The 14,336-nt window shown below is 42.5% G+C and overlaps 1 protein-coding gene across 1 annotated transcript in view; it reads left to right on the top strand.

The window, feature by feature from the left end:
* BTBD7 (BTB domain containing 7) overlaps positions 1-14,336 on the top strand; it is a 1,417,647-nt gene that overhangs the window by 280,707 nt on the left and 1,122,604 nt on the right. The window contains exon 2 of the mRNA XM_044074574.1: positions 12,592-12,783. Coding sequence (XP_043930509.1) covers positions 12,702-12,783 — 82 coding nt within the window. The 5' untranslated portion in view covers positions 12,592-12,701. The remainder of the gene's footprint in view (positions 1-12,591; positions 12,784-14,336) is intronic.

Raw genomic sequence — 14,336 nt, 5'->3', positions numbered from 1 at the left:
CCCAAACTAGAGGGTTGGAAGGACAGCAGAGATTGAGCTGCTGAAGACTGATTTGCATATCTCCACGGAGAGGGTTGCAGGTAGACAGAGAAAAGCTTTGTAGTGTTTGCCTCTCAGAAGAGGTAGGGGAAACCAGTATGTAAATGTTTGCAGAGTACTGGTAACTTGTATACATCCTTAATGGTGTTCACATGGGTGCGTTTTGCAGGCAAGCAGTGCTATTGCATGTTTGTATTCCATTAGTTTATTGAACCATGGATCAGAAAACACTTCATTAGCAGTAAAATATGTCTGGGCCGGCTCCAGTGGCATACACTGATAAAGCCCTGACTGCAACCAGGTGACCTGTTTGATTAGTGGCTCAGGTTTCTGCTGGAGCTGACGGGGAGAAGGAAGGAGTGAAGAGGCCACACCTGTTAACCTTTACTTGGGTGTGGGGTGGAGATTACGTACTGATGGTTGGCTAGCTGTTATGCATCTCCGGTGAAGATTGAGGCTGAAATGTCTTGGTTCCTGTACTTCTCCATTTTCCTTGTTTGGTCAGGGGGAAGTTTCTTTACTCACCAGTGAGAGTGGGGAGTACTGAACTGCCTGTTTGTCCTCAGAGGAGTGGTTTAAGACAGTAACTTGTAGTTCATTGGCCATTTTGGGTCATTTCCTGCATTTTCCAGCCCCCTGCTATAAAGCACGCTTTAGCACGGAGTTGCCACAGGAGCACACGAGCAGCGGCGGTTAATCAAGGTTAAACTATTCGGGCTACCTAAAGTCCACTCTTCATTTTTTCCCTCAGAACAGCTCCTCTTTAACTGTACTGCTAATCTAACCAGCCTATTCTCTAACTAAAAAGTTCAGCTCTACTTGATTCCTAAGTAGATTATTCTCTATCTGTAAAGCCTAGCACTTGCTCTTAAAGTACTTTTTACTCTGATATAGCACTTTTTATTATACATAGACATACATGTCCAAAGACATGCATCTGGAGCATTTCTCCCCGGGCCTCCGCTGAAAACAGGCTCTGTGGAACCTAGTTGGACTTTCCCGGTCAACAAATGATAAATAAAATAAAATAAAATAAAAAATAAACATAGTACCCCACCAGCCTAAAAACACCACATCCCCCGAAGTCTTTTTCAAACTCATCTACATAAAGTTTTTGTCTATTCCTTCTAGCATGTCGAGGGATCAGTTGCTAGTATCCTCTCCTGCTCAGCTGGTGAATCTGGGAATATTGAGGCAATGTTACAATTGCCTCATGTACACAGACAACCCTCTTCTTCTCCCACAAAACACAAATACATGCGAGAGATGCAACTATATAGCCAAACTGGAGGCTGAGCTCTCTCAACATAGGACTGGCAAGACCAGATAGGAGGAGAAGGTAACCACACACACCACAAACCCAGTCTCACATAGCACTATCACAACTTCAAATCATACACATAAACACACAAAGACATACTCTGAGGTTCTGATCAAAAATCTACCAAAACAGCAGAGGCCACCAAAGCAGACACCCAAACAACTGCCTCCACAGGGCACAGCACATGCAACACATAGACCACAGAGTCAGTGTGCCAAACAGTCACAGCCCTTAAGGCCAAACACAATGCCAGACACACTCGTCATAGGTGACTCCATAGTCAGACACACTGACGTCCCGCTCACCAGATTGAGTAAGGAGAGGGTCACAGTAAGCTGCCTATCGGGCGCTAGAATCCGCCACATAACACAAGCACTCTGGTCACTCAACTGCAGGTACAAGTATGACTCAGTCATTGTCCATGCTGGTGTGAACGACCTGAGACGTACCTCCCTGGACTACATGAAAAGAGACACAGAGGAGCTCTCTGATTATGTAGCCCAGGCAGGTATGACCCTGACCTTGAGCAGTATCCTACCTTCACCAAGAGTGATGCCACAATACAGAGACAAGATGATCAGCTTTAATAATTGGCTTAAACTATGGTGTCATTCAAAGGGGATCCAATGTCTGTCTGCCTGGGATGACATGCTGGACAAGCCACGCTGCTTCACAAGGGACGGCTTGCACCTGTCACCCCTGGGCTTCTGGATTTTGGCAAAGGCTCTTGCCACCCCCATTGTGCCTTTTTTAGGCAAGGCTCAAATTCTAAACCTACCACCCTAGAACACAAAAAAGGAAAAAACTAAGGGTAATGCTGCTCAATGCCAGAAGTCTCAACCTCAAGATGCACGCTCGAAGCCCTTCTCAGTATGGAGAACATCGATGTCTGTGCTGTGACTGAAACCTGGTTCAAGGCTCCTGAGAGCACCCCGGCACTATCAGGTTTTACCTCATATCATGCGTTCTGGCCCCAAAATCCGGACAACACCAAGAAAGGAGGGGGGGTGTCCATATTCATCAAGGACACCCTCACCTCAAGGTTGGTGGCAACGCACGATGCATCGGAGACCATCCAGGTGCAGTTAACCGTAGGCAAGACTGCTCTGCAGTTCGTAGCATGTTACAGGCCACCCTCTCAAACTCAGGAACCTCACACAGCTTTCCTGAAAACGCTGGAGGGGATAAATGCATCTCCAAACACCATCATACTGGGTGATTTCAACTATTCAAATATAGACTGGGATCACTACTCAAGCCCCAACACTCTAGCCCAAAGGTTCCTAGAGTTCATAAACTCAAATGCCATGGAACAACTAGTCACCATCCCCACAAGAGGAGAAAACATACTAGATCTCATCATCACGAACATGGGGTCACAATGTTCAACACCAGAAGTATACCCATCATTGGTGAGATCAGATCATAAACTAATCTCACTGGAAGTCCACATCCCGCCCCCACCCCAGATAAAAAAGACCACAGTGAAGAACTTCTCAAAAGCCTACTTCATACTTCTAAAGACTGGTGTGGTCTCTTTCAAGGCCCCCGAGCCAGCGGAAACCATTACTCAAACCGCTGAATCACTTACAAATGCCTTCTACCAGCACCTCCAGGACTGCATGGATCAGGCAATCCCAAACAAAACAAAGACTCTTTGTACCAAAGGCAAGCATCCAGTCTGGTGGACCCCAGCCATAAACAAGCTCTACAACAAAAGGAGGAAGCTAATACAAGATAGAGCAAAATCCGTAAAAGGGAAGACACCCTTGATCATCATAAGTAAAAAACTGAGATCTCTCATAAAATCATCCAAGGCAAATTTTGAGAGAAAAATCGCTAAGCACTCAAAAGACAATCATAAGGCCTTTTTTAGCTATGTTAGAAACCTGGGAGGAAACTCCCAGATATGCTCAGAATTAGTTCAAAATGATGTAAAAATCACTGAACCTACAGACATTGCCAACATACTGGCTGAAAGGTTCAGTGCAAATTTCTCCCCCCCAAAAGGAGAGATATCTATACCAGAGGATTGTAGCCCCCCAAACATCTCAAATGCTCAGGTGAGAACTGCCCTCCAAGGCGAAAAACACAGCATCCATGGGACCAGATGGTGTCCCCGGTTGTGTGCTCCACGAACTCAATGAGGAATTAAACCCACAGTTAGGGCAGCTGTTTAATCTTAGCCTCACCTCAGGATACGTACCCAAGGAGTGGCGTACAGCAATGGTGGTCCCACTTCACAAAGGAGGCGCCTCCACCGACCCCGGAAACTACCGTCCCATCAGCTTGACAAGCCTGGTCTGCAAAGCTATGGAAAGGATCATAATGGAACTCATAAATAAAGACATAGGGGACTTGCAGACTTTGGATCCAACCCAGTTTGGCTTTGTCAAGGGCAGATCATGCCTTTTAAACTTGGTTGACTTTTTCGATACAGTCACCAAGGCCATTGACGAGGGCAAGGCAGTCCACACAGCCTACCTTGACCTGGCAAAGGCTTTCGACACAATACCCCACTCTGGTATCATTGAAAAACTCACCAGCCTAAATGTAAACCCATACGTCACAAGATGGGTTGCAAACTGGCTAAGCGACAGAACCCACAGGGTCAGAGTTGCTGGCGCCATGTCAGACTCCAAGCCTGTCACAAGTGGTATCCCACAGGGCTCAGTCCTGGGCCCACTTTTGTTCGGCATCTACTTTTCAGAAGTACAAGCAAACACAGGAGGATTATGGCTGACAAAGTTTGCAGATGACTGCAAACTGGGCACCATAGTTGAAAACCCATCTGACACAGACATCCTTCAGAAGGGTCTCATAGAAACGGATAATTGGTGCCAGAGCCATGGCCTAAAGTTAAACGCCAAAAAATGCATAGTCATACCCTTTGGGAAAAACAAGGTTACCCCTAGTTACCATATAGGTGGCAATCCACTAAGCACAGAAGAGGTTATCAGGGATCTGGGGACCCAGGTTGACAGTAACCTTTCGTTTGACACTCACGTTGCCAAAGTAGTTAGGAAGACCTTCTACATTGCCCACCTGATCATGAAGGGATTCACATCTAGATCAAGGGAGGTCATCGTTCCCCTGTACTCATCACTCATCAGACCAATGATTGAGTACAATGCCCCATTCGGAATGTATCTGACCCGACACCTGCAGCAATTGGAAAGGCCCCAAAAGTTCCTCACCAAAAGGATAAAGGGTCTCAAAAATATGTCTTATGCTGCCCGACTGAAGGAACTCCAGCTCTATTCAGTCGCTTACCTTCTGCTCAGAGGTGACCTATGCCTGACATACAAGGCCATGTCCAACCCGGAATTAATGAACATGCTTCACCACAAAAGATCTAAATCCATCAGAACTACAAGGGCAAGAGACTTAAACCTCAACATGGCTATTAATAGGACGTGCTGGAGGGACAGATTCATCATCCAGAGACTCCCTATGCTGTGGAACAAAATCCCGGTACATGTGAGGCAGAGCACCTCGCTGGCTTTGTTCAAGAGAAATCTTGACCAATGGATGGGAGATCGCAGGTATACCACAGGGATAACCTCAGTGTCACTGCTTGACAGAGGCACAGCAAAATAATGGGCATAGTATCCTTCAAACTAAAGGGGTGGCGAAAGCCACAAACTCTGGGCTAGGCTTATAAATGCCCTAGGGCAGATAGCCTAGTATAAACCTATGAACCTATAATAGCTGAGCTGTGTGTGTGGTTGGTCAGCAAGGCACCCTTTTCCAAGGTGTCAGGTGAGGACACTGCCTGTTTCACATCTTAGTGCAGGCACCGCCCAATAGTGTGATGTCAGCAAGTAGCGGGTACACAGTCATAACCAAGCAACCATGCCTAGTCCTTCATAAACAGCCATGGTAGCTTTGTGGCGGTTGTCCTCCTGCCTCATGCACCTCAGCAGCTATGGGAAAGGCTGCCAACCACAGTCAGTGGGTTACCTGGTTTGTACTGCGTAAATAAGTAAATTGGATTGAAGAGATTCATAATGTAAGCCACACTGAGTGGAGATTAATCAACATTGGATTGTAAAATAAATAAATTAAATGTATAACAATATGTCTGGCCTTCTGATGCTCAGTGCTTGTTATCAAACTGCGCCTGATAGATAACACAACTTCTACTGGAATAGAAGTGGACCAGAGTACCATTAGTGCATGCTGGCCCATCTCCAGTGCATAGGATGAGTTTGTAATGAGAGTACGTTAAAAGTGTGTGTGTGTGTGTGTGGGGGGGGGGGGGGGGGGCAGAAAAAATATAATGTAGATAATGTATGTGCAGGAATCTTTCAGTAGTGGATGGGTTTCTGCCTTATTTCATATTGACACTGCTTCTGTTTAGCATCTAAAGACTTTATCCCTTTGGTTAGCACAGAATTAGTAGGAACAGATGACTGTGGAATGGTCACCTTAAATCTGTAGTCCAAGATGGCCTTGTAAAGTCCTTTTGGTTTAGTTGAAGCCATTGTTCTAACCACAATAAAGTGTTGGAATGCTTATCATTTGCTGTGCACTTACTCTTTGCCCTCATTACTTAGATGGCTATATTACATCTGTGTTATAAGGTGTGTACACACACGCTGCATAATAGAATGTGCATGAGTAGTATTTTATTTTCTATTTCTGGAAATATTTGAGTATTTGGATTTAGCTATAAAGATTAGGGGAGCAAGTATGTGATGTGGAGGAAAATTTTTGGTTATGAAGACCACTTTGATTATTAACAGTTAATGTTCATCATATTGATCACTGCTGCAGTAGCCTAAGCTGTAGGGCTTATATACTGCCAGAGATATAGCAGCCGGCCAGCTTCCAAAGCTTTCAGGCGCCTTCCATGTACTCAAAACTGTCAGGCAGCTCGAGCTGAGCTGACTAAAAGACCAGTTTGGGCACAGAATTTTTCAGAACCTTACTGCTTCTGAAGAGTATGCTCTTTTGAGGATCGATGGTTGACTTGTGCTTTCTTTGCTGCACAGATAACTTCCCTTTGAGGAAAAACTTACATTTTCTTAATTTTGTTGATATTGATGTTTTATTACCTTTTCAGGAAAGTTATTTTAAAGCTATGAGTGTTGTTTTAATGGACTTCCTTGAGCATTTAAATGTAGAGCTCATTTTATTCTGTCAGTTTAAATATAGTGTAAGTAACTGAAAACATTTTTTTCTGTGGAAAATTGTGTTTATTTACTTTTTTGGGATGGCATAATGTTTTAAAGTACTTTTCACTGTGTTTTCTGTTGAAAATTTACTTTTGTGGTCTGGTAGTGTTTACCAGTAATTGCTGCTTGTCTTCCCTGGGAAAGTGGCACTGTTTTTATCTTGACTGTTCAACAGACTACTGGTCCCACAGTCAGTTCTTCTCCCAGCCACACACACACACACACACACACACACGCACACACACAGACACACACACACACAAAAAAAAAGGTGTGTATATATATATATATATATATATATATATATATATATATATATATGTGTGTGTGTATGTATAAGCAAACGGCCTTTGTCACCACAACAGGCTTGGCTCAACTGCACATGCGTAATTCTGCTGTGGCCATTTGTTGAACCTCAGACCACGTTTTTCCCCAGATCCCTCAGGTGCAGCACCTACAGCCACTGCGGACCTGAGGTTAGCCATGTTCTCTGAGACTGTTGGTATCCCTTCAGTGGGCAAGGGAGACCTACTGTTGTCAGTCTTGGGAATAATGAACAGGAAAGGTTTCTCTGTGCCAGAATGCTGTGCCCATCCCTGGGGAAGCTGCTACTGCCATTAGTAACACGGCGCAAATTTTCTTGTCAAAATGAAACTGAAAACATTGCATGCATTTACTCCTCCTCTTTAAGTTTGTTTGGATAGGAGTAGTTTAGAGTCTGGCTCGGGATTTAATCTGGGCTGTTGATTCTTGTTGTAAAGTACTTTCTGGTAAAAGAAAGTGGGATTCCTCTTTTCCTGAAGAGAGTCGAGATTCGATTCTGAACAGGAAAATGCAAAGATGAGTACATTTTTTTCTTCAGATTTCGGATTCAGACTCAAGAGAACAGCTTAGTTTCTGATTATCCCTGGAGGGGGTGGGGGGTGGGGGTCTGTTTCTCAGACTATTGCTAGAATGTGTCTATGTTGTCAGTGGGAGAACACTGAGTTTTTGTGGAAGGATTTTCCAGAACCTACATCCATTCCTCATGTCGTATCTGCTTTACAGAATGTGTTAACTGCCTGCAGTTTTCCTGAGTCAGCCAGCCAGCTACCACTCAAAAAGGCAGGTATATAAAGTTCTTCAGTCTTTTAAATTTGTGTATACCTTTCCCAAACTGACAGCAGCTATAGCTTTAGTTGATTCCACTGCTGCAAAGGACTTAGTTAATTCCACTCCTACCCTTTCTGGTAAGGATGTGAAAATTATCTATAAGTATGGGGGGTGTATACTGCTGCAACTTCTGATTTATCAGGCTGATGTTTCAATTTTTTCTGCCAAATTGTGAAAAGGTGAGGAATATTTTATCCCCAGTGTCATCTTATGAGGAAAAACCTGCTTTAAATAATCTGTGTCTTACAGTATGTGTAAGACTGTTGACACTTCTTCCAGAGCTATGGCCACTGGTATTTTTTTTTTGAAGATGTTTGCATGGCTGCATGCTCAGAATCTCCTAGATGATCATAAAAATATTTTAAATTCTCCCTTGGATAGAGATTTAGTGTTTGGCTCTTCTGATGCAGAGGTGATCAAAAAGTGTGATGAAAGGGACAAGCTGATCCATGGAATCTCTAAGATTTTCAGCTCTTTTCCAAATTTTCCAAGGGATTTTCTATCTCCTCATCCAATTTTAGCAAAAAGCAGAATAAACAGTCTCAACAAAATATATGTAAACAGACGTGAAATGGCAAAGGGGTTCCAAAAAGAAGTCTAGAACCTTACAAAGCCAAGGACAGTCCAACAAATCTGACTTTGTGAACCTCTTCCACCTTGACCCCTTTTCCTGTTCCAGAAAGTCCGAATCTCAATTTTTCTCTCTGTCAACGGATAGTTTCAGACAAATGGGTTCTGAAAGTTATTCATCACAGTTACAGATGGCAGTGAGAGGAAATTCTTCTTTTCAGTTGGGGGGGGGGGGGGGTAATTCCTCATTCTCTACATCAGACTCTCATGTTTCTGCCGGTTCTTCATCACATGCTATCCCATGAAGTGATGCAACCAGTTCCCTCTTCCCTGGTGAGGAGGGATTTTTATTCCAGGATGTTCCTAGTGACACAGAAAGAAAGAAAATTTGTGGAGAGTAGTTATGGCTCTTTCTTTCCTAAACTTGTTTGTGATTAGTGCTTAAATTCAAAATAATGTCAGTCACAATTGGTTACCTCTTTCAGGTTTCCTGATAACTCTAGACTTCATCCCTATTCATCCAGACTTGAGACATTTCTTAAGGTTTTGTGTCTCTGGATTGCCTTACCTTTTGGACTGTACACTGCATCAAGAGGGTTCACAAAGTCTCTAGCTTCAGTTATACCTCATTGCAGGTTATAGGGTAGCCACATTTTTTTCATATTTAGGCAACTTCCTTATGTTTGCAAAGTCTTTGTGTCAGGACTCTGTCTTGGGTGAGTGATCTCTTACACAAGCTGGTATTCAGAGAACATTCAGAAGTCTTTAGTTAATATCCCAGGAACACAATCCTATGTGATGGAGTCAGTAAACACTTCGGCTCAAAGAGCCTTTCTTCCCCAGGAAAAAATAGATGTTTAGATATGTTTCTAAAGTTTTCCTCTCAGATTGTGGTCACTGCAAGGGAATACTTCAGGATTTTGGGTCTCATGGCATTTATGATTCTCATGATACCCTTGGCAAAACTACACAAATGAAAGATACAGTGGTATCTGAAATCTCTTTGGTCCCTGTATCAACACCCTTTATCTTTTCAAACCCCTGTGCTTGGGTTTGTCAGAAGAGACATATTTTGCTGGCGACAACAGATATCCTTAAATCCAGGTTTCCATTTCTCCCTCTCTGCTTGAAAGCTGTCCGTCACCACCACTGGTGCTTCCGACTTTGTTTGGGGAGTAGTTTCAGAGTGGATAAAAGTGCAGGGGGTGTGGGACACCAAGGACAGATGCTAGCACTTAAATGGGAATGAGGTGCTTGCCCAGAACAAGTGTCACAGAACTTCCTGAACCATTTTTGATCCCCGGGACCTCTCCAAGTGGTTACAGACAATACCACAGTCATGTGGTCCAGCAAGTAAGGGAGAACCAAGTTGTGTCCCCTTTGCAGTCTAACCATGTCAGCTTGGGATATAACTTCACAGTACAGTCTCACTCTACAAGCATCCTACATTCCATCAGAGCAAGCAGACAAGCTGAGTAGGATCAGGACAGACCCTCATGAATGGAAACTAGGTCAGGGTTTTTCCAAGATTGATCCATCTGTGGGGAGTTTCTCAAGTAGACCTCTTTGCCTCCCCTCTGAACAATTAACTGGCAAGATTCTGTTTTAGGACTCTTGTAGGAAGGCCTGGAAGATGGACTCCTTTTTTTCTTGGACAGGAATGTTCCTGCATTCTTTTCCACCCTTTCCACTAATCTCCAAGTTACTTCTGAAGATTCAGAAGGAATCCCCCAAAATCATTGTGGTGACTCACTTCTGGCCCTGGCAACCATGGTTCTCCCTTCTCCCTTCTTTTGGAATCACCAGGGCGAATTACCACAATCTTCCTCGTAGTCTAGATCTGTTCACACAAGAACAGGGATGTTTAATACACTCTGACACCATTCAACTTCATTTGACTGTCTGGATGATAGGGTCTTGATTCCTTTTAGGCATCTGTTTTACTGAGGACATGCAGCAAGTATTGATGGAGGCAAGAAGGCCTGCTGTTAGAAAATCATATATTACAAATGGAAAAGGTTTTCTACTTGGTGCAAATAACATAACCAGCACCCGTTCAGGGATAGTTTTTTTCTGGTTCTGTAATGTTTGTATGAGTTACTATCCTATAGCCTTTCTTTCACTGTGGTGCAGTGGTGCAGCAGGTAGCATTGTGGCTTCACAGCAAGAGGTTCTCCAGTTTGATTCTCGACTGGGGTGCCGCCTTTGTGGAGTCTGCATGTCCTGCCTGCACTGTCGTGGGTTTCCTCCAACATTCCAAAGACATGCAATTGAAGTGTTTCTCCCCAGGCCTCTGTTGAAAATAGGCTGTGTCTCAGTCAGACTTTTCCCGGTAAACAAATGATAAATGAACCTTGATAGAGGAATTTATTTATTTGTCATTTCAGCATGTCTGCCCATGGAACCTCCTCTTTCATTAGTGTCATGTCATGATGCTCTTGAAAAGGGTTTTGCATAAGAAGCCTCCAAGAAAAACAGCGGCCTTTCCTTGGGATCTTAATTTTGTAGTAGAGAAGATAACACTTGCGCCATTTAAGCCATCTCATCTGGTTGACTTGATGTTATTAACATGGAAAACAGTTTTACTGATTGCTCTGACTTCTGCAAGAAGGGTATCTGAGTTGCAGGCTCTTATTGTGAGTCATCCCTATCTTATTTTCCATAGGGGCAGGGTTTCTTTGAGAAGTAATACTTGTACACCTAAAGTGGTATCCTTGTTTTCTTTCCTGAGTTTAAAAATGAGGGAGAAAGGATGCTCCATACTTTGGATGTCCACAGACAATTCTGGTACTATCTTGACAGAACAAAATTTTTCAAGTCTTTCAATCGGTTTTTCATTTCTAGTGCAGGCAAGAAGGGACAACCTGTGTCAAAACAGACTATTTCCAAATAGTGGTCAAAGGCTGTTACTTTTGTTATACTCACAATAACAAAACTATTCCAGTTAGGTCAGTGCCCACTATACTAGGGACTTGGCTTCATCTGTGGCTTTTTGAAAAGGGTTGGATTCTAGAAGTATTCTAGAATCTGCTACTTTGGTCCTTTATACATAATTTTACAAAGCGCTGTAAGCTTGATTACTTCTCCAGGACCAGATGAAGCTTTGCTAGGACCATTCTACAGGGGCCATTGGACATGTCTCCTTCCCCCTCCAAAATATAGTTATCTAAGTAATCTGCCCATATCGCTAATTCTACTGCAGTGGTGATTGTTATGATGAACATAGTGTAGTTGTGTAAGAAGAACGTACCATAACAGTAGATGTTTGAATGATCACTGTTGCAGTAGCCGCTTATTCCACCTTCCTTGTTTTTTTAGTGTGTTTTTTTGTGTTGCGGTGTGGGCATTTATTTTTGTTGTTCCTTGCACCTTGCATTGTCCTTCCAGGGCTCATCCTCCCTCTGTCTGCTGACAGGAAAGCTTTTAAAGGCTTAGTGTCTAAACTTGTCTTTTTGTCCCTTCCACAATACAGTTTGGGAGTGTGGAAGGTACCCTGAAGCTTTGGAATATGACCAGCTGTTGTATCCTTGGCCAACTATAACCCATATAGCCAAGACTACAGTAGCAGTAATCATTCAAACATCTACTATTAGGGCAAGTTTTACTTGCACAGCTGTACTTTTCTAAGTTTGTTTTGCTAAAGTGAAAAATTCACTGTTGGGGCTTGTCACAAGACATTGGTAACGTTACTTTAGTAATGGCTTGTTCAGCATTATTGTTTCATTTCTTTTTTTGTATTAAAATCGTTTTGGAACGGATAGTGTTGGGTAGCATAGCAAGCGAAGATATTTAAAATGTGCTAATCATGTGAGAACATCACGGCAGAAAACCTGAATTCAGTGCTGCACTGTACTTAAAAACATTCCCAAGTGTGAGTTTGGGAAATGATGCAAGTGAGGGTAGTGAGCATTTTGACTTGCACTGCTTCATTATGCTAATATAGCCTGCCCCCCCCCCCCAAACAAATCCTGAACTGCATGTGTTGTATTTTATTTGTATGATTTTTGTTGATCTGTTAAATATTTGTTTACCAGGTAGGTAAACTGATCCATAGACCCTTTTTTAATGACTGGCAATTGTAAATGCATTTAGACAATAGGAGGAAATAGACGACCCAAAGAAAACCCAAATAGACATCCGGAGGATACTCATATTCCATAGACAGTGTTTTAGAAGTCAGGATTGACCCCAGATGTTGTACCTGTGAGGCAATGAACTTGCCACAGAGCTGCATTTTAAAACTGGGGTATTAAGCACTGTTTTGTAACTGTGTAACTATGAGATGTTAGAAAATGTTTTCCTCATGGCTTGTAAAATTTTGTTTTTCAGAAATGGATGGCCAGAGCCTAGAGGTCTCCAGCTGGATGGTTTGCAGCGAGTTATGGAAATATATAGAGAAGGAACATCAGGCAAAATGCCTCGGCTTGTGATCTAAGAAGATGGGTGCTAATGCATCTAACTACCCACATTCATGCTCCCCACGGGTAGGGGGAAATTCGCAGACACAGCAAACATTTATAGGCAAGTTATATTGTGCAGACATACTTCATAAACTGTTTTAGAAGATTACATATATCTAGATTAAATAGCCCCCCTAGAAAACTACCCATATTAACATTTTCAGATTTACAAACTTGCATCACATGCATGTGTTATCAATCCAGCATTACATGCGTTGCTCAATTCCTGCCTTAACTTCACTCCTCTTCTAAAATGTATTCTGCATGTTTTGTACCCACACTTTCCATGTTTTGTATGTAGTTTGCTCTTACCCTTCTCTAAAGGTTATACTTTCAGTTCTTTTATATTTATTACAGTGTTCGCCACTTCAAACACCGTTTATACTTTGATTTCCATTTTCTAGTAATTGTTTTTGTTTTGTTTTTTGGAAGCTACCAGAACTAAAGTTAACAAGGCCTTACAGTATCTAGGCAATTCAGATCATGTATCCCACCTCAAAAAATCATTTCCTTGGTTACACCCATTTGCTCATCCGATATTTCTGACAGAGTAGTATGTATGGAATTTTTATAGTCTGCCATCTTATTGCAGTAGGGATATTGTTGAAAGAAATGTCTGTCAAGAGTGCTGCAGCTAGCTCCATTGTAGCATCCCCCACCAAAATGTTTTCTAATTTTTGCTCAGAACATTAGAAATTCCTTTAATTCCACATTCCTGCATTCACTCTGAAATTGTAGTCCATGGCGCTCCTGTCCTCTCTCTAATGTATATTATCACTTTTTTTCTACTGCTGTGTCCCCCTTGTTTATTTTTTTCTTCACTTTCCCTCCCACTTCCCCCTTTAGCAGTATTCTACCTTCCAATCCTTTTTCGTTTGTGAGCATGTTTCTTTTATTCTGATGCATTCAATTCACTGTCCTCTTTTGGTATCAACTACCAGCTTATCCTTTGTTGGTAAGGTCTCAGGAGCACAATAAATGCTGTAGCCCTGACAGTACCACAGTATGAGAGAATGAGTTCAGTGCCACCTTAAATCAGTCCCTTGGCTCTGCGCTCTACCTTCCTGTTAGCATTTGCTATTACCATTTTGTTCTGTGCTGCATGATTGCCTTTAAAAGTCCCCAACCCCTTTTCCTCCATTGTCCCCAGCACTACAGTATGTTTTCAGTACCCATATGCATAACGTTTTGTTTCTTTTTAACATTAAACTCTAGCTTCAGTTTATCTTATTGTATTGCAAGTCACATTGTATCTCATTGGTGACCACTTCAGAAGTCTTGGTATTGTCAGCAGTTAGTTTTATTTTGCTTTCCAACTCCTGTATGATAGTGGCACATAAGTACCAAATAAAACCAGTCTTGGAAACCAGATCCACTGGCACTGAGTTAGTTGCTGGCTTTTCACCATGCAATTCGCTTTAACTACCATGCTACTTTCTGTTTCTGATTAATATGATCCTGTTTTGGAGAGGATTACTTCAACAGTAAATCATGATGTCTGTGTTTTCTACCTTTCTTTCCAGCCAGAACTGTCATCAGTTCTGCAGTTATCCCTATGAAACTAGTGCTGGTTTTGTGCGAGAATTTCATAAAACCTTTGTTAGTGTACAAGAC

The sequence above is a fragment of the Protopterus annectens genome, chromosome 6.part0, assembly GCF_019279795.1.
Source record: "Protopterus annectens isolate FY-2018-M chromosome 6.part0, PAN1.0, whole genome shotgun sequence".
NCBI lineage: Eukaryota > Metazoa > Chordata > Ceratodontiformes > Protopteridae > Protopterus > Protopterus annectens.
This window is presented reverse-complemented; position numbering and strand designations above follow the sequence as displayed.